Raw genomic sequence first — 26,465 nt, 5'->3', positions numbered from 1 at the left:
ATATAGGCAATACCCAAAGAAAACAAGAGAAAATAGTCATAAGACAACCCAAAACACAGAAAGAAGAGAAGAGAAGAGAAAGGAAAGAAAGAAACGCGATCCACGTTACTCACCCTTGACTCACACTATCCGTGACGTAGGGTGATGACGTAATAGGCTGATGACTTCATCCTAGCAGGAAGCAAGATGGCGGCGGTAGGAGAACACACGGCCATGCCGGCTTACCTAGACATGGCTAGCTCCGTTTACACGGCCATCACAGGATATCTTAAGGACTACGAAGGCGCAGCCACGCTACAAGACTCCATCAAAGACGTCTTCGAGTACGGGTTCGTGACCAAGGTGGATCTAACCCTGCTTGTCCTGTTCGCCGCGGCGTGGACTGTAGTTCGCTATGTCGCCACAAACTACGGGTTCAAGGTACGTTTCCCATGTTTAAACACAGAAATATTCCTACATATCCCTTCTGTCTTCTACATTTTTAACACAAGACATGAGGCTTGTTTGTTAAGGTGTTGGAAAGCCGCCCATGTTCGTCTCGAGCCGACATCCTGTGTTTTTCCGGTAGAGCGTAACACCCCCGAGGGACCGGCGGACAAGTTACATTTTACACCGCCCGCGAGCTACAGAAACCCTCCCTATATTCCAAACATGTTCGCTTCTGTTTCTTTACAGAAAAAAATGCCGGGATTCTTATTTAAACTGCACCTGTCGCTCCTCTTGTCAAAGGATGTTGAAGAGGCATGTAAATAGACTCAGTGTTTTTTCTAACAGGGTATTTCCTTGATCAGGTGTAGTGGTGAAAGTGTCTTTTGTGCTGCGTGAAAATAACCGTGAAAAAACATACACGTAGAAAAGCATAATGCCCTACCCCTAGGGATTATTTTACATAAATACCCGGTGGATATGTACATAATCACCTCTATCGCAGGTTTCAATCAAACAAGAACAATTCCTTTGTTAAATATCCATGATACCAAATTTAAAAGATAGAATTTTAAGAAAAGAAGATATTTTAAGTCAGTCTATATCTATGAACATCTTATAATCTCAGCAGCTCTAATGATAAGGTTTTTAAACGTAATCATTAATAATTAAAAAAAAAAAAATGCTCACTACGTATCTTATTCTAATAATTTTTCAAACAGGTCTTCTAAAACGTAGCATTTTTCTCGTTAAATGTTGCGTCCAATCGAAAGCCAGGACAGAAGCCATGTTCCGTTGACGTCTATCGTGATGCGTGTATTGATTAAATCTTCTGATCACGCGGGCTGCCAAATGTCAAAGTCCGCCATTACACGATAACGTGGAATATTGGTTTGTACTTTGATCTGCATATTTAGAGAGAGAAACACAACAAACAAAGGATGTGATCTCTGACCCTTTGTTGTAGTCTCAAAATGACGAGTCAGTGATTTTGAGCATAAGACAGTATTTTCATTATTATTATATCATATTTTCTGTCCTAGTATTCTAGACCTTGAAATTTATATTGTGCATGGCATTATCGAATCCTTTGTTCGCTACACATAAACCATGTGGTGTAATTACTCCGAGTGATTTCAGAACATAAATTACAGTGAAAATGTCGTAGACTGCATAATTAGAATTGATAATTGTATCATGAATGCATAATTCGGTATTGCAACATTACTCATATAGAGGGCTGTGTGTTCATGTATGTTTATTTTCATTGTCTGACAACCCAACTTGAACACTAGAAAGGCCGTCATTTGCCCCTGAGCAAATACAGCATGTTTAGCCATACTCCTCCCCATGCAAGAAGTGGGCTGTCCCAAAATAATGCCTGGGCAAATCGAAATATTAACTGCATGTAGAAAGGCAACATTTGCGAGAGCATCATACTTCGCCAATCTCCCTCCCGATGCATAAATTGACTGTTCAAAAATCACCCGTGCAAAAAAATTCTCTCTACAAGTTCTGCGAGACCCCAAGAGCTTCTTACTGCAAAGTCTTGCGTGTGTTCCTGCAATATGACCTCAGGTGACCTAAATAGAACACGCGTTCTTTGGCCAGTGGCAAATGGAACGCGGGGATCCTTAGATAGAACATGGATTCCTTGGCCAGCACCAAATAGAACATGGAACGGGGATACCACTTTTGGCCTGTTTTTGGTCTGAAAATGGGCCCAAAGTCCCCAAAATGAAGCATTCTGAAGTGATGTACACCAGAATTGTGATTGAAGTCCTGTAGGGACATGTTCAAGGCACCCTTGTACCGAATTTCAGGTCACTTGCTTGCAATACCAGGGCACAGGAGCCCAAAATATAAAAATTGTCTAAAAATGCCCCAAAAAACCTCCATAAAAATGATTTTAATGCCTGTTTCAACAAAATTTAAAAATCACCTAAGGGTATTTGCCATCTTTACCTACATGCCAAATTTCAGGCCGTTTGGCCCAAAAAATGACGGAGTAGATTCCATTTGAAGATATGGCAGGAGAAGAAGAAGAAGAACGTGAACAAAAACAATATGTTGAGCCATACTAGGTATGGCTAAACATAATAACATGTATCATAGTACATAACTCAAATACAACATTCATATCAATGCTTCAAAATTTTGAGGGCCATTTGAAAATCATAGACTTGTTTGTTGTAAAGGTTATGTATCAGTACAGACATTGTTGGTAAATGGTTCGAATAATGTTGAAAAACATTTAGAATCTACCCTTGTCCCTTGGGCCGATCCCTACTGAATAATTTATACTCTGCACCTAGCTGGAATTTTGCGGCATGACTCGAAAAGTGCAACATAAAAAAAAGGGCGTGTTTCACAAATCGTTCATAGTATCGTAACTTCACAAACATGACGTATGTGAAATGTGCATCTCAGTTTTCAGAGAAATTATAGTTGCAAATTGGTACATCTAATTCGAAATATGGGCATTTCCAGTTTGATGAAATTATGATTTGTATGTGGACCACAGATGGTAGTCATTATCATGTGTTATCTGATGACGATATCAGGGTATACATAACACTGACACCGGTTATTTATTCTAATCTATTTTGGACTTGAATTTGTTGCTAAGAGAAAGAGAGAGGTTACAAAAGTAGAATTTGCTTGTACTCAAAAACTCGGACTCCGGAATTGCATAAAAATTGCCCAGCAGAATGTCTGGTAGATCTAAATAAAAACATTTCCACGAATTGTTGATGAAAAAAGATACATGTAGGTCAACATATCCATTTTTTAATTTGCCCCCCTCCCTAGCAAAAGAAATCCATAAAAATGATATATTTTAGTAAAAGACAGGAAAATTGCAAAGGTTGGAATATGGAAGATGGTCGGGTATGCCAATGCAAAGGAAGGACAAAGGTATATGAAATAAGGTTAAAGGTCTAAAGGAAAATAATTGGAATGTTTTGAACTGCCACAAACCAAGAGAAAGACTGTTTGATTTGGTACACTGTACAGGTACATTCAAAACCCCTTGACATTGTTCTGGGTACACCTTGCATGCAAGGCGTGGTCGTTTTGATTTGTTTTCTCACCTTAGGCCACAACAATACATTTCATCGGTTCACTAACATTTCTAAATAGAAATTCAACAAGATGCCAAGACAAAAACTGGGGGTTGAGACGAAAAATTGATTCTGACTTATACATACCCTAAAAATTTCCTCTCACATTTTACTTTCGTTGATCTTCCAATTAACAATTTTTTTAAATTCAAATACAAGAACAAAGTGATTAACTTGCTTTGTCATGGAAGATTTGAGGTGCTTATACAAATGTAGTTGCATGACCCTAGTCAGGACAAAGCTGGCTATTGATATATTGATGTCACTATGTGGAGGAACTGTGCAATCCCATGATATATAAATAGATCTTCCGGAACTGGATTGTATTTTTGGTTACTGAAAAGTCAGGGGGCACAAAAACATTGCAGATCTCGTTTCTGTGATAATCCAAGTGAATACTGTAAATGGAGAAATTCACATTGTTTTTATGTTCGCAGTTTTCACTTTGACCTATTCACTGCGAATGCAACGGTGTATTTTTTTGGTAATTGAAGAGTCACGGAGCATAGAAACACAGAAGATCTTGTGCCTGTATTATTCCCTGTGTTAGTGTGTATACGGTAAATCGTGAAATTTTCACTGTGTTTTTATGTTCGTAGTTTTCGCCGTGACCTTGCAAAACAACCCCCAACATTTCTTTTCTGTCTTCTGCCTAACTACCCTTTGTCAAAGCACTACATACTGTAGATCTAGATTGTACAGTATCTTGATATATTGGAGCCACCTGCTATGGTAAATATGCCCGAATACTAACAAGGCACAATTGAAAATAATCCTGTCAACCATGAGCTTAAAACCATCGCAAACACTCCATTTTCTCCTTACCGCAAAATTAAGTCCTTTCAAACTAACATTCCTGTCAAAAATTTATCAGGTAAAACAAAACATGATTTTGAATTCTGATTTAAAAAGTTTATAATATTTCCAAGGCAGCATCACATATTCAAGGGCTTCAAATACTTGGTGCATATTATTATTAATTGTTATTGTAAATCTTTTCTGTGCACCTAAATGTTTAGGTTTGGTGCACCAGTGCACCTACAGGTATTCCCAAAGAGAAATCTTGAGCCACCTTTTTTCTGGCCCTTGCAGTTTTGCAGTTTTCCCTCACAAAAATTGCCCCAGGCACATTTTGATGAGACTACTAGTCAGTCCACTACCCCTTCTACACTCCTTTCTTCTTTGTTCACCCTTACATAGAGTTAGAACTAGGAAAAGTAAAACTCAGGTTTCTTTTTTCTTGGTAAAGGTGTGTTCTATACACACAAACAACCATTGTTATTCTCAAATGGCATTCTGTATATAAACTGTTAGGTGAAATTCTATAGGTGGATTTGGGTCTCAAATGTTTGTTTATCACAAGCGTGTAGGCATTTTCTAAGATTCTAGTGTGATTAGGTAATAGATATAGGAATTACCATAAAGATAACGAGCTTATCAAAGCTAGTTGTTTTCATTGCGCATACAATATTACAAAAACTCCTTTCTGTTATGTTGGATTTGTTTTTCATGATATCTTGACATGTAGGTACATGTACAGGTATGAGCACAGGAACATTTACATATGCATATACAGGTACAGAGTATACAGTTACATGTGCAGAGTATACATCATATATAAAGATTATATAGGTACAAATACAGGTACAGATATAAGCATTGATACACTTTAGATTTTACAGGTACGAGTACAGTTACAGCATACAGGCATGGGAACACGCATGAGTATAGTACAGGTATACATGTAGGTACAGGCATGAGTATATGTACAGGTACAGGCATGAGTACTGTATATGTACAGGTACAGGCATGAGCAAAGGTATAGTACAGGTACGGGCATGAACACAGATATAGTACAGGTATAGGAACAGGCATGAGTATAGTACAGGTATAGGTACAGACATGAGTATACGACATGTATGTACAGCCAGGTACAGGCATGAGCACAGTTATATTACAGGTACAGGCATGAGTATAGGTACATGCATGAGCACAGGTATAAATGTAGTATGGGCATAGTTACATTTTTGTACGGGTACAGGTATGAGCACATGTACAAAATGTTCAGGTACAGATACATATATGGGCACATGTACTGTGTAGATGTATTACAATAAAGATACAGAAACATGTAGTGTTGCCCCCCTCCCCCCTCCTTACAGCCATGTTGACTACAAAAACTTGTGATATTGATTCCTGAAAGGGAAGGGTTAGTGTTGCTTAGCAACAGGCTATTGTAGCAACAAGGGTTGTATATACACCTGAACCTAACCTTTGCATGAAGGTCAAGGTCATGTAGATTTGTGTTTAGGTTAGGGTTACATGTATTTGTATGTGTACCCATTTCTGTGCTCTATTTACGTAGCATTTCTCTATAATTGTTGTGAATTCCTTCAGGTGTATACTTTGCATTCAAAATATTCCATCAAAACCAAGGATCAAAACCAAGCATCCAGAAAATGCGAACTGCCAATAGCTGTTGTGATTGTAAACGTGGGTACAATGTAAATGTATAAACAAAGACAAAAATAAACGGGAAACATAGCAATTACAATTAGAGCCTGAGGGCCTTTCATTGTTATGATAATAAGACTGACAGGTATACCCAAAAGGAATCGTAGACAAAGTTTGGAAAACAAAAAAGAGCCAATGATAATTACAGTACCTTTTGTTAAATGCATGCTATTTGCAGCTGTGTTGTTTTTCCATACATTTTTATTATTCGTATGTACAGAAATGTAAATATTCAAAGTTTCAAACCTCTTTTACTGGTATTTTGCTTCCAGGTACTGTCAATGCATTAAAGTGCGCGTGGTTTTAATTTCGCACTAAAACTAGATAGTAAGAGGAAAATGGAGTGTTCGCTGTGGTTTTAAGTTCGCAGCAGTGCTATAGTCACATACTGCCACAGTATTGGACAAAAATGTTTGCGGTGGTTTTAAGTTAGTGGTGAAACGGTTGCCGCGAAAACCGCAAACATAAAACCACCACGAACATTTCTACATTTACAGTATTTTGGGAGATATAAAATGAATGCACCTGTATCTCTAGAATAATACCTTGTTCAATGTTAACAATAGCTTAGACTTTTTAGAGAGTTGTAAGTTGAATGTACAATGTAGGTAGGGCTAATACACCAGTGCATACTATGCGCACCACACCACACCACTAGGGCATGGCCAAATTGTTTTGGTCCAGGACCTATACCTAAACAGCAGTTCCCCTACCAGTAACTGAATTTTTTTTTTAAACATTCAGCCTATCTGTAAGTTGAGTAAAGGTTACATGATAAGCGAAGTACCCCTCAACATGGAAGTTGTAAAGAAATGGGGAGTGGCGCATGCACAGAAAAAACATTTTCGGAATGTCTCAAGTACCTATACAGGGGTGTCCACATCACAGGCTTTTAGTTTATGTTTTGACCCAGCAAGAACCCGACAGTTTCACGCGCCACTGGAAATATAAAGCGCCGGTTGTGTTTCCGTACCGTTGTTATGTTCACAAGGCATGTGCGAAGTGCGTTTACCCCTCTCAAGATTTCAACCACTTAAAAAACAAAGTTGCACCTGAACAGCTGTGAAAAGCTCAAGAACAAAATTTCTCTGAAGAAAACATTTTTTTACATTTTGAATTGAATGTATTAGTGGCATAGTGTTGGCGAAACGGTTAGGGTGTTTGGCCCAAACCTGAGGGTACATGGCGTAACACACCAGGTTTGTACTGAACAGTAAAAGCTGCATATCCGGACAGATTTATTTGATCCACTCACACAGGGAAGGACCCCTTCTCCTATCGATAAGTGTGGTGGGTTCTTTTATGTGCTCGAGGTGTGGCCTTCCTCAAACATGGGACCTCCATTTGATGTCCTATCCGAGGGACGTCCCTAACCGAACCTAGCTTTTCATTTCAGTGTAATTCGTGTGAAGCGCCTCTCTTAAGGTTGCAACGTCAACAGGGCATGTCAGGGGATTCGAACCCAGGACCTCTAGGTTCCAGACCAAACACCCTGCAGTTATGCCACAGCGACGCCACACACCATGACAAATTTTTACAAAATTAAATGTCCAGAAACCAAGGAAAGATATTTGTGTGGCCCTAGAATAACTGAATGTCTGAAACTTAGACACTGGAGTTTTGGGCCATTGTTGTCTGTACTGATAACATCATAGTTGCGGATCCAGTTGTCACGTGCAGACAACCAAAACTTGGGTAGACGATTCTCTATGGAAGTTTTTATCATGTAAGGACAGGTGCATCTTGATAATGGCAGAAAAATGCAGCCGTGGCACAACGTGATAGCAACTTCCTGCTCTGGGGGACCGATCAGTCACTTCAACATTGCTCACAGAGGAAGTCAGTTTGTTTACTCAACATATTTGGATGATTGATTGGAAGTATACAGTACACATGTAGTATGAACAATTGCATATGTTGAATATGTCACTTACAACTTGTGAAATGTACTACTAGAGAAGTTTTGAAATTTTTTTTTTCAAAAATACACACATGTACATGTATGTGTCTATGACCAGTTGTTGGGGTTTGAACCAGTGCCCATCATTCCATCATTTGTCAGAATTTTGCTGTGTATGATGGAACTGTTTCAAGGCCATTCTATCAACCTTGACAGACAAAAATCGCTGTGTAAAGATATAAAACTCCAAACTAGAACAAACCATGCCAAAACACCAGAAATGGAACACTGACAGAAATTTGTACATAATGACAGAAAAAAAGTGTTTTTAAAGTTTTTAAGATTTTCCCATAAATGGGATTTGGGATGACAGGAATACATGTAAATTTTGAGCTGGCTAGAGCCCTTGTTTGAAGCCACGACCTCCCAAATCCTAGTACTCAATGCATACATATACTCATGTACACTAAAGGCTATAGCACCGGCTTCTAACAGCTGTTCTGTGTTGTTTAATGTGAGCTTTAGGATTAAATTCATCTGTGCAACTGTCGTGTCAAAGAGGGGTCATTGAAAGTTTGCTATGTGAAGTATTTGAGAGTCCTTATTCGATGTCAGTCAGATGAGAATAGAGATCTAGTCGAGTATACTCTACTTTCTGATGAAAAAAAAAAGTCTTACATTTGCCTACCAGTGTTTCAAGCCATCCCTGGCGCATTAACACTATAGAGTTTCTCTAAATAAGGGCACAACCCTTGGTTTTAGCCCGCTGTGTGGCATCGTGTTGCCGTGTGGCGTAACGTTAGTGTAATGGTTTGAGTGTTTGGCCCAGAACCCAGAGGTCCTGGGTTCAAATCCCCTGACATGCCACTGATGTTGAGCCCTTGAGAAAGGCACTTTACATGACTTTCCTCACTCCAACCAGGTGTAAAAATGGGTACCTGACTTTGGTTGGGGAGGTACATGTAAAAGGCGGTGGAAGGAGAGGGATGGGCTCCGTCTTCTAATACCATGCCCTAGACACAGTGGATAACAACCCACTGCCCCTACAGTCTTCAAGTTTGAAAAACTTTGCACTGTAATTTCAATGTTTACATGCAGTACTACATGTATGGACTGGGAGCTAAGTGAAGAAATGAAACCTATAGTATACATACTTCTGAAGCCAAGTGTTAAGACTTCCTGATCTACATGTATGTAGTCCTTGGCCCAAATCTTCAGGCATACACAGATTGGAGTACTGTAAACGTATTTAACTTTGCAAGGATTTAATTTTGCAGTAGGGAGAAAATGGAGTGTTCGCTCTGGTTTTAAATTCACGGTTGAAATAATGGGGTTGGCAGGCAAAAGACTGAACAAGCATTTTACCCATGGTTTTAAGTTCGCAGTGAAGAGCTAGGCGAAAACCTCATAGTGAAAACTGCAAACCTTATACTGTAATTCCCTTTATCTTCATGGTAGCAAAATTTCATGGTGTAAGGAAAATGGACATTTTCACTTTGACTTAAGCAAGTGATTCACAGAATGGATGTGTGAAGGAATCATAAATGATTACAACAGGTTTTTTCACAACTTGATTATACATGTAAGTTCCCGGTACAGAGGTGACCGTGACAACAGTTAACATAAAGTTACAGTGAAAGAATTACAGTATACCACAGCAAAAATTTGAACATTTACAGTAGGACGACTCATTGGGTTGTTTTCTGGTTTAATCCCGACCCAAGGTAGTGAGTAATGAAAACATGCTGATTGTGTGATCTGTGTCCTTGAAATGACTTTGGTTTCCTGGCTGTTGTGATGAGTCAGCGTGTTGTCTGTACCAGTCTGTGCTTACTGTACATGTACACAACTTCAAGGTTATATGTAGGCTTGGGTTACTGGGACTCCATTCTTTTAGATACAGGGCTCAAAATTGTTTTTGGGAATAGACCTTAGGCCACACCAATTTAATTTCTTGGTTAACAGATTTTTTTTTTAAATTTTAGCCAAAAAAAATCATGAAAACAGAAAATGTGTGCACCAAAGTACAAACTTTCCTCTGAGATTCTGTTTTCCTGTTGATTTTGCAATGTAGCATTTTTTTAAGAATTCCTTTAACCAAGAAATTTAAATGGTGTGGCCTTACCTAAAGATTTATAGTAGGTGCCTAGAAAGAAATTTTGGTGCACAACATAAAATAAAGTAGAATATCAGCAAAATGTACTAATTACAAAACCTACTGCCTCAGTCTGAAAGTCTATTAAGCTAACTTCAAAACTTGGTCTGTTTGTCAGGGTCTTGTGACCAATATACAACCCTTGCTCTGGTCCCCTGGGAGTTTGTATGATAAGGTTGACTAGGTGAAGACTCTAGATCTGTACCTGGTACCAGATCATGACATGCCATTATGTAACTAACAGGTATACATGTATGTACAATGTAGTCACCAGTACTACATGTATAGTTAGTACCGGTTTGACTGTAACATAGACAATTCTATTCCTACATGTATGAATGTGTAGCAAGAGAATTCCTTCGTCAGTTTGTTTTCAGGGTCTTGTGTGATAAGCTTAAGGTTGACCAAGTGAAGACTTTGTACCTGGTAACAGATCATGACATGGTATGGGCATGATGGGTGGGATCAGTGGTGTTAGTCTAACCTTACAATCAGTGGCTTATGACACCAGCTATTTGTTTCACCTGCAAATTCAACGTCGTGAAGACCGCCTTTTCCCCACCCACTGCGAAATAAAATCAATGGGAAAGTAACTGTGTTTACAGTATCCTCTGCCTGCAAATTCTTGTTTTTCCCCGGTGCAGAAAAATGTTTGCTGCAATTAATGAATGTACGGTAAATTGAAGGTCAGAAGTTTACCATTATGCAATAGGGACAGATCGTAAATGATTGTGAGGGGGTCTCATGATTTGTTAGGGACTGTCCAATAATAACATATTCCACCATTCATACTAGACTGTCTAGGATGTGCGAATCAGGATTTGCAAGGTGTTTGATCCAGATTTGATCCGCCGATCCTACCCGATGCTTGGGACTTTTCATACCAGGATTTGTGATTTGGGATCAATCCCTAGCCTAGGTGAATCCCGATTCACGGTCTGGGGCCTTTTGTCCCAAATTTAGCCTGAGGCCATAGTTTAACCTTCTCCCTGCTGCCCTCTCTGTAACCAATAGGGAATGGAGTGCCAAAAGGGCTACTTCAGAGTGATAAAGGTTAAGGACTCACATGTACATTAGGTCATATTAAAGTCCATCTCAGAGTCCAGCATGTGTTCTGAATTGTGTACATCTGATAAGATATACACGTTCTCGTGACGATGTACAGTTACTTACAATATGTAGATGGATGATGTTTTGGGGCTCCCCCTAGCATCGCCATTAAAACTACAGCTTCTCTTAATCTACACATCTTGTAGAAGAAACTCTGCTGTCTATGCGAAGATTTGCTGTCTCCAAGTTGGATGAATTCCTTCCTTGCAATTGCCAAAACCTACTCAGTACTGTAAATGCATTTAAGTTTGCGGTAGTTTAATGTTTGAGGTTTTTGTAGTAACCTTCATCGCGAAAATGCTTGTTTCGTAATCTGACCCCCTACCAACTTGTTTCAACCTGAAACTAAAACTACCGTGGACAAGTTCTATTTCATCCCTACCGAGAAATTAAATCACTTTAAACTTAAATGCATTTATACTTACAGTAACTCGAAAATTTAGGTACATGTAAGATCACAATTTTTCTGCAGTGCTGGTTTAACACTACTCACACCGTAACTACAAGTATGCAACGCTAACAGTGTTGTACTAAATATGGTTCAAGTAGCATTGAGTGTCGTGTACAAAACATACTTCAGTCTACCATGGCACGGAAATTGATACTGACACTGGCTCAGAAAGTAGGAAATAGAATTTCCTGAAGCTAATCTTACATGTGCATTTGTACAGTAATAGGCTAGGGAAAAAGCAAATAGGTAAAGGCAATTGCTCCCAGAAATATGGAATTACCTCTGAGCAAGGGGTTGTTTCATTATGAAGGGGAAAGTGCCAAGTAGCCATTGCCATGGAAACGCATTAGTCCCATTGAACCCTTAACTCCAAGGGACATTTGTTATAATTCCACAGTATCAAGGCTCTCAATGTTTTGCTGTAAGTTTGAGACAACATAGAGGTTAGGTGCAGGTAGACATTGGAAATACCTGTACAGCTCCAATTTTACCTGCACTAACCTGTATATACCCAGTACATGGACTAGTACAGGTTAGGTATAGGTAGAAATCAGAAATACCTGCACAGCTCCAATTTTATATGCACTAAACTGCATATGCAAGTGGCTCTGTAAATCACTTTGAGTTCACGGGGATTTAATTTCGACGTGCTAGAAAGAAAATGGAGTGTTCATGGTGGTTTTAAGTTTGTGGTTGAAACAATAGTCTTGTGTTCACAATAACAGGTGCCTTTAATACATCATAATACTGTATAATGCACAGTACATTGCATTAGTATACATTACATGTATAGACTATAATGGACATACATGTAGAACCACGGAAAAATCAAATGATGTATTTCTATACATGCAAATTTAATGATATACATGTACAGTACGAAAACCTTACAATACTTGTATATAGTATTTCTAATACATGCAAAACTGGGGGGATACATTTTTGTAAATAGGTAAATTCAAATAAGTACAGTATACCCACACATGGAGAACTGGGACATACATTCACTGGGAAAATTTCATTATATACATGATACAGTATTTCCAACCCTGACCTGGTTTTATCACCTTGATCTATGGAACCAATCAGTCCTACAGGATGTAACCTCTTTGGTTGCTAAGCAACCGCTGCTGCCTATGAAATGACTGACAAGTCTGGCCTAATTGAATTAAGCCCCAGATATTGTCTGGTGGTCTTGGTGTTGATTATGCAGCAGACAATCAATGCCTCTCTGGACCATGCTGGCATTATGTTCAGTTTAATTCAATTAGCTGTGACCCAATCATATTTCCTTGTTGGTATCATTAGATCTTGTGGCTTCCCACCCCAACTAGCTGTAGTTGGATGCTAATTATGCCTTTGACTGTTAGTGTATAGGTGTCCACAATGGAGGTTACCTGGCCTCTTTGGATAACCCAGTTTTCTTTGAGTTTGAGGCGACCAAGATTATGCAAATTGGTTGCCCTGCAAGCAAACCAAGTTTGCCTCAAATTTCGGACTTAAGTAACAATTTTTAACATTGATAACACATTAACAGAACAGTATGTTTATAACAGAATGTTTTGAGTTTGGACTGATATTTCTCTGGTACATTCACAATAAGTCATTGATGTTTCCAGATCAATATAACAAAGAAAGATATAAAAATTGATAACCATTTTCTGTCATATGTCATATGGATGTATTGTAGATATATATCCATCTTTATCCGTTTACCCTTTCAGTAAGCTGAGTCCTTGACTTGAAGCTCAATATTTTGATAGTGGTACATATATGACAAATACCTTTGCTGTTGTCTATGAATTGTGTAAAATACAAGGATTGCCCGAAAAAAGATTGCAAACTGTAGTGTCAATACTATGGAAAACAAATCAATTTAACAAAGAATGGTAAACTTGACTTGCATTTCCATTTCCTTTGCCAAGAAATTTATGTTTTCGGTACCTTTGTGGTTGGGTGTGTGAATTGTTTTGTTTGTAGACAGCTGTGTATTGATCTTCAAAATATTTGGTAGGTGGGGACTGTCGGGAAAACAAAGATCACATCCGATAATGGGTCTCCTAGCAACTTTGTATGGTACTGCAGTAGAACATCCGGTTTTTATATCTCATTGTTCTGTCGTTTTCTTCTGTAGCCGTGGGGTCGATGGGCCAACCTCCCTAAGAAGGAGCAGGAGAAGATGCCTGAGAGTGCGTGGAAGGTGCTGTTCTACTCCTTGTCATGGCTGTACACATCCCACCTGCTGCTCGGGAAGGGATACACCTTCTTCCAAGACCCTGCCTCTGTATGGACAGGTAAGGAGTGGAGTAGAATGATATATGGTGTACATGCGTGTGTGTGTGTGCGTGCGTGTGTGTATATGTGTGTGTGTATGTGTGTGTGCCTGTCTGTGTGTTTGCGTGTGTGTCTGTCGGTATGTGTCGGTATGTGAGTATGTACAGGTGTGTATATGTACAATGTATGTAACATAATAATGTATATGTGTGTGTGTGTGTGTGTATGCATGTATGTGCAAGATCAGTGTTTGTGTTTGCATGCACGTGTGTGTGTGTGTGTACATGTGTGTACTTTTGTGCACGATCTGTGTGTGCGTGTGTGTACACTTGTCCATTTATGTACATGTACATGTCTAAACAGCAAGCTTACTTTGGTATTTACTTCTAGGCTTGCTGTTTTCTTCTTAGCATAACTACAACGTTTGAGCCTCATTTTTCAAAAGCTGTTTTCAGCATTTTCCCTTCTCAAGTCATTTGGATGTACATGTACATGTTTACGGTAGCCAACATTTTTGATACTGTTATGTAATTACCAAAAATAGTTGCTTCTCCATATTTCCTTTAAAAAAAAGAGTTCAATCTATATTCTGTGTTCTTCAACAGGTTGGCACAAGGGGATGTCTATCCCCACGGACATCTATGCCCTGTACCTGGTGCAGTGTAGCTTCTATCTGCACTCCATCTATGCAGTGCTCTACATGGACGCCTGGCGCAAGGACTCTGTGGTCATGCTCATCCACCACATTCTTACCCTGTCTCTCATTGGCTTCTCATACATCTTCAGGTGAGTCAGGGCTTTTGTTGACCAATGAGACGAGTGCTTTCATATGCAGTAGGAATGCTTGGATATACAACTCAAAAGGACTTTGTGGTCATGCTCATTCACCACAATGTTACCCTGTCTCTCATTGGCTTCTCATACATCTTTAAATGAGTCAGGGCCAATTAGACGATTGCTTTCATGTACTGTAGGAATGCTTGGATATACAACTCAAAAGGACTCTGTGGTCATGCTCATTCACCACAATGTTACCCTGTCTCTCATTGGCTTCTCAGCTCATCCTCAGGTGTATCAGGGCTGCTGTTGGCCAATTATAGAAGTGCTTTCATATACTGTAGGAATGCTTGAATGTTCAACTCAAATCCCCTCCCCATTAGAAAGCTAATGTTGTATATCACATTACCAAAACATCTTAATATGTTGATACTTGAAGCTTTGAAGTATTAGTGTAAGTGAATCTGATTATCTCTAAGCCAATCATATCTTAGCTTGAAGCTAAATATACAGGAAGGTTTTATGTGTTAATTGAAAGAGTATTCTTCTTTTTCGTGCATAGATATATATCATATATCATGGCATCTTTCCCTCTGTCATTACTATATATTAGGCCACAGCAAGTAAATTTTGTGGATGACCTCCTCTGCAGACTCTAAATCTAATGCAAGAGTGCAAAAAAAGATGGAAAAAAGCAAGATGCCTAAATTTTGTTGATTAAATTGATTGACATTGATTGACAGGTATCATAACATCGGCGTGCTGGTGATCTGGCTACATGACATCACCGACATTTTCCTGGAGTGCACCAAGGTCAACGTCTACTTCAAAAACCGCGGCGGAAAGTACCACGCCATGAACGACCACCTGTCCAACTTCGGCTGTGGAATGTTTGGGCTCACCTGGTAGGTTACTGTAATTCACTTTATCTTCACGGTAGCAAAATTTCATGGTGTAAGGAAACTTTACATTTTCACTGAACTTTAACTTCACAGTGGCGGCAAGTGATTTACAGAACAAACGTGTGAAGGAATCATGAATAATTACAAAAGGCTTTTCACGGTGATGATATGTTCAAGGTACAAAGGTGACTGTGAAAACAGTGAACATAAAGTTACAGTGAAAGAAACAAGACTTACAGTATATTCCTACCTTCCAACCCTAATTTGTTTTGTACCGTAAGACTAAACACAACATTTCTTTTTCTTTGGCCTAAACACTGAAGAAGGTTAGACATCCAGGTAACTGATATGTTTTAAAGAATAAATCACTAAGTTAGAAAACTTGCAGTTGGTTTCATAGTTATGTTTATATGTTTATACTTTTTCTTCATGATTATGCTGTATGCAAGTCAAATTTTCAGATGATATTCACCACCAGCATCATTCTTCAGTGTTATTATCTTGTCTTTTTCATAGATTCTTACTATAAGGCAACCAAAGCAATATTACCGTATTTCTTCTAATAAAGGACGCACCCCCGATTTGGGCTTCACCGCAACCCCAATCTCGCCAGCTGAGATACTTCACAGAAAAACCTTAATAAAGTGCGCACCCCCGATCTGCCGCCGTCGCTCGGCGCGTGTCTCCAAGATGTGACCACGCCCCGGTATTCGGCACGCTATGAAGTCCTGGTGTCTTTCTTAATTGTTCCATTTTCAAGGAATTTTCGGGAAAACATTACCATTATTTGGGGTCAACACAACCCTCTACTCCGCTCTAATTTTGAGTAAAAAGTTTTGAAGTTTAAACGTCACGCTGAGAACCTCGCGCCAGGATATCTGACTAACTTCCTTGATATTGAAGGACCAGACGACGATCCGCTTGATTTCTACCGGGCTAGTCAAAGACAAACGTGTAAAACGCATTTTGAGATAAAATAAAAGATCGTCTCTCGGCATTTATGCCGCAAAATACAGCGTTGCATTGACAAATCATTTCATTTCGCCGATCGCCCGCCGCCATATTGTTTAAATTCTGCTGCCCCAATATGCATTTCGCGTATTACGTAATCCTCATCACATGATCGCATTACGCGTCTCTGATTGGTTGTTGCTGCAGCTAAAGGCGGGAATTTTGCAGACGAAGTGCATCATGGGGCAGCAGAATCGCGGTCGAAGTTTTTTCTTTGTCTGAAATGTTACACATGAAAACGCAATAAAAACGCGGTTTTATCGACTACGTAGCAACATTATGGTGAAGAAAATGCAAAACCAAAAGATGTTTTCGGGAAAGCATACATTTATTTGCGGATTGATGGTGGCTTTTGCGTAATTTTAGCGATCAATGAACCCGGAAGTGTGCCGAAAGCGGCGTGGGTTTTCGCGTTTTATCCGTCAAAACAAAAACAAAACTCCCGCTGAAGCGAACTCTGGAACATTTCAGATTCTAGCTATTACGTTTTTGATAAATAATATCTACAGATACGCACGATGTGCCCATATTTGCAGCCGTGTGGGTGGTTAGGAAATTATTGACGTCGCAAGCGGCCTCGTACAAGCGGCGTGGGGTACGAAATTATGGCCGGCCCTACACACTGAAATAGTCGCGCGGTTGAAAACACCCAGCGTTATTTGGTGTCTCATAATTTGATATTTAATATCGCTAAATCAATTATTTTTATATCTAGAATACCTTTTCAAAAATATACGTATGATGTAGCATCGTTATCTTGTAAACATAAGAACATGAATAAGAACAGAACATGCATAAATTATCGTTGCGTGTCGGTGAAGTGACGGGGCTAGCCTGCTGGGGTAATAATCGGTGACTTCCTGACTTACGTCGCGACTTTTCTCGAGAGAAAACCTAGATAAAGTGCGCACCCCGACTTTGGCTTTGACCTGAAGCCTCATCTTGAAGGTTGAAATGTCAAAAAAGTGCGTCCTTTATTAGAAGAAATACGGTAGGGCCAAAAAATGGAAATCAAAGAAAATGCTGAAATCTTTATGGCAGTGACATTTACTAACATTGTTTAGCACATTTGCATAATATCTTCATACTTTTAGGATTCTAAAACCATGCAAAATCATGCCGTATGATGATCCTCTTAGTTTCCCCTTAGATAGCCTACAAAATCTCCGGCCACGATTTTCAGTGAGTTCTCACATCACAACAACGTCATATTTTTACATCATGGACATTGCTATAGATTGTGATAGTGTTGTTTGAACTGATCGTGTATAGAAATTACAAAATCTGATTTTTCGGACCCTAATATTGCTTGGGTTTCCTGTAAGAGAGTCTGGGAAACCAGGATAATAAACTGGTTTGTGCTACGTAATCCAGATCGAATGGTTTGAGACAAAACATGCTCACATGCTTCCAACCTTTTGTTTTCAGTTGTTTGAGTGTTTCTGAGGCGCGGTAGGGGGGGTACCGGTAGATGGACCCCAGGGGACAATGGGTGCGCACACGGACACCCCCTGTACGCCCCACCCCCCTTCCCAACATTGGGTAGGAGAGAGTGACTTGTGTGTCTGTGTGTTGTTTTCCTCAACAGGGGTGGAAAGGCCTTTCACCGCGTCAAGCCTAACCTAACGCGTACAGGTAAACCATGAGTGTTGGGTTTTGATTGAATTACACTAATTGTTATAATGTTGTATTTATTTTCAGAATAGGAAATTCATCTGCCTGTTTAAACAAAATTAATGGTTACAATAAATTGTATGTGGTACATGGAAATTAAAACAGTTTACAGAGAAGTCTTTGTTCTGGCATGAACCACACCTAAGACAGTAATTGCTTTCTAATGTCGGACATGCACACTTTATTTGTCTCTTTCTTAGGAGAAGAGACGCCATCTTGAAGTTCTTTTTCCTTTTTTTCATTGGTTTACTAACGCCTATTTCGTAGAATATGTTTTTCTGAATTAGCATGACTCTAGCCAGCTCTACTTTCTGTTGTTATGTCAATTTTAACTACAAACCCACATGTTTGTTTTGGAATAATCAAATTTTTGGTCTAGATTTTCTATGTTTTCCATGTATTGTACATGTATCATAGCATGTCAATATTTTCTGTCAGAATGTATATCTGTAACAGTTGTTTGCAAAACAAAATTCTGTCAAATAGAAATTAAATGACATATACTGGCTAGAACCATGCCAATAACACCATTAAAGTGACTGTTGAATAGAAAATGTATGCAGTTATTCTGCAGATTCCTTTAGGCTTGTGTGCTGGAACTAGTGAGACTGCTGACTTCTATTGGCTTAAACATCTGAATTCTATGCATTCCTAACACATGTACTGATGCTTTGTTATAGACTGGGCACTGCTTTGCAAACGTGCAAAATATTTAACACTTTTTCCCTTGACAGTTTACGTACGTACTGACTACTGCGCTTTGATTGCAGTGTTGTCTGACTCTGATGCCCTTTCCCTACACTCTTGCACATTGCAGTATTTTGACATTCAGAACCCTGTTAACATTTGTTACAATTACGCCAACACGATATCCTGTGGCGTCGTGTTGGCGTAACGATTAGGGTGTTTGACCCAGGACCCAAGAGATCCTGGGTTCAAATCCCCTGACATGCCACCGATGTTGTGCCCTTAGGAAAGGCACTTTACACAACTTACCTCACTCCACCCAGGTGTAGAAATGGGTACCTGACTTTGGTCGGGGAGGTAAAATAAAGGCAGTGGAAGGAGAGAGTTGGGCCCTGCCTTCCAATACCGTGCCCTAGACATTGTAGATAACAACCCACTGCCCCTACGGTCTCAAATAGGCTATGGGACTATACTTTTACAATTACTGATCGTCCTGCCCCCCTCCCCCATACAGGTTTGTTTTCCGGCTGTACTGGTTCCCCCTGAAGGTGCTGTACTCCACGGGACACCTCAGTAGAATCTACGTCCCGTACCTCCCCTTCTACTTGTTCTTCAACGTCTTGCTGTGGGTACTCCTGGTCATGAACGTCTACTGGTTTTCTGTGAGTTGTCCTTTATTTTTTTACATCATTGTATATTCTCCAATGCCTAATACAGTAGTGTAAATACATTCAAGTTCACATGGTTTTAATTTCGCGTTAGGGAGAAATTGGAGTGTTTGTGGTGGTTTTGAGTTCGCAATTGAGACAATAGTAGACAAGGGGGTAGGAGGGGGAAAAATTTCGCAGTGGTTTTAAATTCGCAGTGACAAGCTCCCCGCAAAAACCACAAACATAAAACCACCACAAAGATTTCAGCATTTACAGTGTGCGTCGATGAAAGTTAGACATCCAAGTAATAAGATATGCCAAAAAACAGTTACTAAAGCAAAATGTCTGACTGTACTCCAGTTTAGTCGCTGATGAAAGACTGTTGATGCTGTCTGAAACGTCTGACTGTTTCAAAATCTTATCCAGTTGCTTCAGTAACTGTTTTTTTGGCCTAAACAATATACCTAAAGGGAAGATCTGCTAATCCAGGCTGAGGTTTCCACTTTTGTGGTTTCTAGCCACTTTTGTGGCCTCTAACCAGCTGTCAGCCAATCAGAGAGTTGGCTTTTCCTAGTTAAGAAAACATTTAGAAAATTCTCTGATTGGTTGACAGCTTGTTAGGTGTGACATACTATTGGAACATGGACATATAAACATGTCATTGTTAGATTCATTTAAAAAAAAGTATTTTGCGAATGATTGCACATTGTGCAAATATTTGAAAACTGACAGTATTATTTTATCACTGAAGAGACTAAACTTTTGACTTTGTCTCTTTTCTTCAGTTCATCATGATCTTCCTCTTCCGAGTGCTGACGGGACAGATGTCATCGGTGGACGACATCAGAGAAGCTGACATCGAGACAAAACCCAAGAAAACGGGGGCGAAAGAAACACTGCTCCTGAATGGGAGTCCAAAGGTCAAGAATGGGCCAAACGGTCCCTTAGAGAATGGGTAAGTGTTGTGTTTATTGTTTACCTTTAAGAAAGGGATTTTGCCACTTTTCTTCCTCTTCTTCTTCCTATTCTTCCACTCAAAACAAATAAGGTCAACAGCCTGGACCACCATGGTAACTTGTAAAGTAACAGACCTTTTTATGTTTGATTACATTAATGTAGCAAGTGGTAGGACGGGCTGGTCACGATATATATAAATGTGTTTGAGTACCGTCACTAAGAATAAACAGAGCAGTTGTTTGTTAGGCTAGACCATGTGAAGGTAAACATTATTTATGTATTGGCTTGCATATGTTATCTGTTAGGTTTACTGTTTTGTTTTATACATCATACATGAAGGTAGCCATCTTGGTCATCTGATGCAGGCCAGCCAATCACACTCTTAAATTTGGTCACCTGACTCAGCCCAACCAATCACATTGTTTCTTTTGGTCACCTGACCCAGCTCCACCAGTCACAGTCAGTTGTACATGACAAAGGGCTCAGCTTTGGCTAGTTATTAGAAAATAACCTGGAATAGCACTTGTAATGAAATCTTGTCTCTATAAATACAGGAACGTTAAGCAGGACAACTGCAGCCACGATGAAACAAAGAACAACGTCATCAAGAGGCAACGACCAAAAGCAACCATGGAGTAGTGACGATTAACACTTCTCAGATGACCTTCCCGGCCAAGGTCAACTTCTATTGTTGGAAATTGTATTATGTTGTGTCCTTATTAATGTCGTTTAATCTTGGGGTAATGCGACCAATCACATTGGTTCATGGTCATGTGATTGGTCATGTGATGTATATAGGTTGTGATTGGTTGGTTAGATAATCTGATAATGATATGACCTGAGAATGACAGGTCTTGTCACTGGCTACTGTAACAGAGGTCATTCCACAGCATAAAGCATTTTGCAAACAAAGCGAGTGTTGAACATAAGCTGGGTATTGAGAATTGTTAGTCTAAGATTATTAGAACAATACAATAGATGCCCAACAAGACAACGTTTGCTGCCTTTGCCAATCATCTCATGCTATGGAATGGATGTCTGGTCATTGGATCTGTAAGTCATGTGACTGGTCATGTGACCTGTAAGTCATGTGATTGGTCATGTGATCAGTGAGTCATGGCAAACTTCAAGATACACAATTTTTAAAGTTCCATCTGAAAGGAGATGATTTTGGTTTGTAATTTCACATTAAACGAGGCCAGTTGTTATGATGTCTGGAAACGTAAGAAATGTATGTGTGTACTTATGATACTAGCCATGAAAAATAGCTGAACATTTCCAAAAATTGTCTGAAATTAAGCAAGAAGTTGTTCCTTCTATACTGGCCCATTGCGAAGTTTGAACACGTATTTACAGAATTGTAATTATTATTATTATTATTATTATTGAAAGCTGATTTTATTCTTGGGGATCTGAACGAAATTTTACTAACTATCACCACCCACGTACAAAGCAAACTTTTAAATGGAAGTGTAAGAAAGTCTCGCCACTGTTTAACATTTACTGGTTTTCAAAGACTATCGTGATTGTGTAAGCGACCATTTGAAAAACCAAGTAGACTTCCCTCCCTGTCCATTCTATGGTTTGCAGATAATTGTACATACGTGTATGCCCCTTAAATATCTTTCAGACAGAATCTTTCCAGAGTGAAGTAATAAGCACCATAGTAAATGCCCAGTCCCTTTTCTGTAGGAGTGCAATACAAAATGTGCAAGTGCAAATCATTTTAACTTGGGTGGGAATAGTTTTGCGATTTTCGGACACAACAAGGATGTTCACTTTAAGAGATGGCAGGGTATGTGCACAAAGAGGTTTGGGTTATAATATTGTAAAAAGATGAATTTGATGAATGAATATTGTATGTGGCATAACCTATGGCTATGCATTGAATATTTCGTCTGTCAATGTCTCTGGGAATAAGTGTACGATTTATGTTAAAATTGCGAGAAAAAAATATGTATGTACGTCAAGTTTAGACTTTCCCAAAGACACTGATAATACATGTAAATTCTCAGTCTTCTTGCTTTCACTTGATTCCTAAATTCCGCAGCGAACAAGATTTTTTTCAAGAGTAAATGTTTATCTCTGAGCACACGTATGTGGAAAAGTAACTGCAGTCTTGGCCTGGAAGGTTGCAAGTACATTAGGTAACAAAAGTACGAAAAAAAATTGAAACTTGAAGAACAAAAATGTCATGTTTGTACTGAAATGCGGTTTCTTTTGCTGGCAAGTAAGACTGTCTGAACCTTGAAAGGGAATGAAATCTCACATTTTGAGACTGAGTCCTTTCACTTAATGTAAAATGTGATGTGAAATATCATGGTAAAAATGTAGGGTAGCTCCGTGAAGTATGCGTGTACTAGAATAATGCAGAGCTCCGTGGAGTAAAGTGAAATAGCTCCTGAAGGGGGTAGTGCGTAATTTCTCCATGGAGCTCGTAGAAGCATTGTGGAACTCCACAGACAAAAAGCATAAATGTAATGTATAGGATGACACGTAGGTTTGTGGAATAGAATATTGCTTTAGTTCCATCGAAACGCATAGTTCCATAAAGCATAGAAGTATATAGCCATGCTCTGCAAACTCCTTTTGAATTTGAACATGTGAAATGATACAACATAATGTCATTATCTAATATGTAGCTAAGTGTCAGTGAATGTACAAACTGATAATTCCATTGTCTTAGATGAACAGGTCATGTATTAGTGTTCTATCTATGGAGCAAATAGTAATGATACTTCACAATATCTTGTCTGCCTGCTATGACATACACTGGTACTTTTTTTGGCATTGCCTCAGGGGCGGAGGCTTCTTTTACTAATAGACACTCTTGCATGTTAGTCCTCAAGCTGGTTGTGAAGTTATGGATTTTGATGGAAGTCAGCAAGCAAGCTGGAATCCTTGATTCCTCTGATAGTTTCTTCCTTCTCTTTTGGTAAAGCGTGCCACTCATGCAAAATCATACCGCTCATTATGTAAATTGTATATATCATAGGCAAACTGTTGTAATTCAGGACATGACTCCAAGTTGGTGTCATCGTCTGAGTTGACAACATTTTCCCTCAAAATCTGCCATCACAATCCGTCCTAGATCACAAACTGTTCAACATTACCCATAATGCTCCATTACCCATGATGCATCATTACCCACAATACACTGCTTAGGGATAGAACATGATTTGAAATGCTTGTGAGGTTTTGTATGAAACAATAGGTTTACTCATTATTAGTGGACAGAAATGGTTGTATGTATAACAAGCTTATGTTGTGCATATTATTCATAACCACTTCAATCCTTTTAGATGAAGAGTAACAATTGGACAGCAGGGAAAGTTGCACACTTTCCTAAAACAGGTCTTATGTACATTCCTTAAGCATACAAGCATTTTGATCTTTAAGATTCTATGTATATTATGGACAAAAGTACACATGTCCCAAATGTAACTCTTAGCTTTAAAGATCTTGAATGGCTGGGTTAAGACTGGAAATTTGACATAGTTGGATTTTTAAAAGTTTTTGAGTTGAGGTTGAAACAATGCAAACATCTTGAAACAAACGACAAGGATTAAATTGTTGCCTCATATTAAGCTGATATTTGTTGCCACATCAGATGTTAATTTTCTTGCTATATTATTATTAACATATGAATACTGCAAATATCACATAAGACATACGTGTGTTCAATAGCGCCACAAATCTCGTTTGCTGACTGTTGAAAATTATGAAATTTGTATGATTTTGTCAGGTAACACAGGCCACACAAAATTCTGTATGTCACATAAATGTTTCAGTTCATTGTATAATATTGAGGTCCAACAGAGTGTTTTTTGTGAACAATAACGCCTTGCCTTGTGTATACATAATTGTAATTATTAAAGCCATACCTAAGCTAGATGCTGCACTTTGATGATATAACTCAATTTTGTGGTTCAATTTCTTGCATTTTTAAGTGTTAAGCCAAATGGGCGAAGGGGTTGTCACCAATGGATGCATATCCTGGAAGGTTACAATTAAACTATTTTACCCTATTAGTAAGTGATAAACATGTAAAAGGTGGTTTGTGTTTTGCCCCCCTCCCCACGTCATTTTGTTCAGGAATACATTAATAACTTTAAATTAGTAATTCAGCAATCTATTGATGCTGTATTGGACTAAATTTGTGGGTTTTTTTTTTAATTTTGGGACACAACAGATTAAAACACAAAGCCTCTAAGAATACAGCATTTTGACAGAAATCCTAATCTTTGCAACCATACAAATATGTTTGCTTGCAACACTCCATACCTCTATTGGCAGATGTACTGTGTTCTGATCGGCAATTTTTACAGCCAATTCTTGCTTCTGTTACAATAAGTGGCCCCTTTGTCAACAGCAGTATTAATGCATTGTTGCCATCCTTTTACACTTCATTAAACCCTGAAGTTTACATCTCAAAGCCTTTTAGAAATAGCCATGTGCTATAGATCATCAATAAGGTTGTCAATAGTAAGTGAAGAAACTTGCAAAAGTAGCAATAGAAACATGCTTCTAACACCATTATTGAGAATTCAGCACTCTTGTAAATAGTGAGTTTACGTCAATGAATGTGTGGATCAATAAACTTCATCCAAATGTTTTGCTCGTAATCTTTTGCACTGCCATGAGAACTACCTTTGTCAATACTGAATATATTTTTTTGATTGGATTTGTTTGTTTTCAACTTTGTGCAATACACTCAGTTGTTAGGGGTGGAATATTCTTTGATCCGATCATTTGTCAAAAAAGTAGTACAAAGTCTCTACTTTATCTCTGCTGTTTTCTCATACATTGTCCAAATTCGTATTGTTTACATTTGGAAAAGACGGCAGTTTCACAAGTTTTTGCTGTTCTATCACTAGTGCTGTAGTTGGAACTAAACAGATGTGACCTTGATACTATAACAGAGGTTACAATACAGCATCTATTTCACATAGTATTCCACCCCCCTCCCCAACATGGCTGGCTAAACTACATGTACACACAGCACTGTACAAACTCAGATCACCTTGTTATTGTTTGATTCATAAGAATATTCCACCTCATATTGTAGCTTGCAAATTAATCAATTTTGTGTATTTTTGAGGCTGTAAAATATTCATTGTTAATTTTTATGCATTATTGTTGTTGGTACAATACATGTATGATAACATGAGTTCAAACCTATTTAGTTTCTTGTTTCCATAAATATCACTCCAAAATTTGATTGACACTAATAAGTAATTTTATGTTGCCATTGTTTTTTCTCCTATTAAAGTTCAACTTAGTATTACATAAATTATTATCATGTTAAAAAATCATTTCAGGTATAGGCTTTATTATGCAACCCAATTTTTGTTTTAATTACTTCAATTCACATGAAATTTAATTTTCATCCTGCTCTGCTAAATAGGCTTTTTGAGGAACAAGAAAAATCAATGTGGTCGTATTATTTTTGGCAATGCCTCAGTGGTGAAGCCTTTTATCACTACAGTTAGGTAGCCTGAAATCTGTCAAGAGTAGTACAGAAATAAAAAGGAATCGGTATTGAATGCCTATGCTTATGTATGCCTATTGTGGGTCAGCCAACATTATATTTTTCAGTTTGCTTTCTTTCTGATTGGAGGCGGATGTGTATGTCACAGAGTAAACTTATACAATTATTAATATCTGTATTGTTTATAATAATATTGTCTGGTCAGTAATGATACATGTAGCTAAGGCCACACGTGAATGCTTGAGGAATTAGTGATGTGTTTATATTACCTCTGTAAATTGTGTGCTGCTATTTGTGATGTTCAATTTCCCTTTTTTTGCCATCAGAATCGCACCTCTGTTTTTGTACTCCTGTATTTTCGTTT

General features: G+C 38.7%; 1 protein-coding gene across 1 annotated transcript; it reads left to right on the top strand.

The window, feature by feature from the left end:
- Positions 1 to 147: 147 nt before the first annotated feature.
- On the top strand, positions 148 to 25,223 carry LOC136425453 (ceramide synthase 1-like). The gene is made up of 7 exons (XM_066414304.1): positions 148 to 420; positions 13,813 to 13,972; positions 14,558 to 14,738; positions 15,473 to 15,634; positions 19,518 to 19,665; positions 20,439 to 20,608; positions 21,165 to 25,223. Exons 1-7 carry the CDS (start codon positions 187 to 189, stop codon positions 21,247 to 21,249), a joined length of 1,140 nt encoding a protein of 379 aa, XP_066270401.1. The 5' UTR covers positions 148 to 186; the 3' UTR covers positions 21,250 to 25,223.
- The last annotated feature ends 1,242 nt before the right edge of the window (positions 25,224 to 26,465 follow it).

The sequence above is a fragment of the Branchiostoma lanceolatum genome, chromosome 19 (assembly GCF_035083965.1).
Source record: "Branchiostoma lanceolatum isolate klBraLanc5 chromosome 19, klBraLanc5.hap2, whole genome shotgun sequence".
NCBI lineage: Eukaryota > Metazoa > Chordata > Leptocardii > Amphioxiformes > Branchiostomatidae > Branchiostoma > Branchiostoma lanceolatum.
This window is presented reverse-complemented; position numbering and strand designations above follow the sequence as displayed.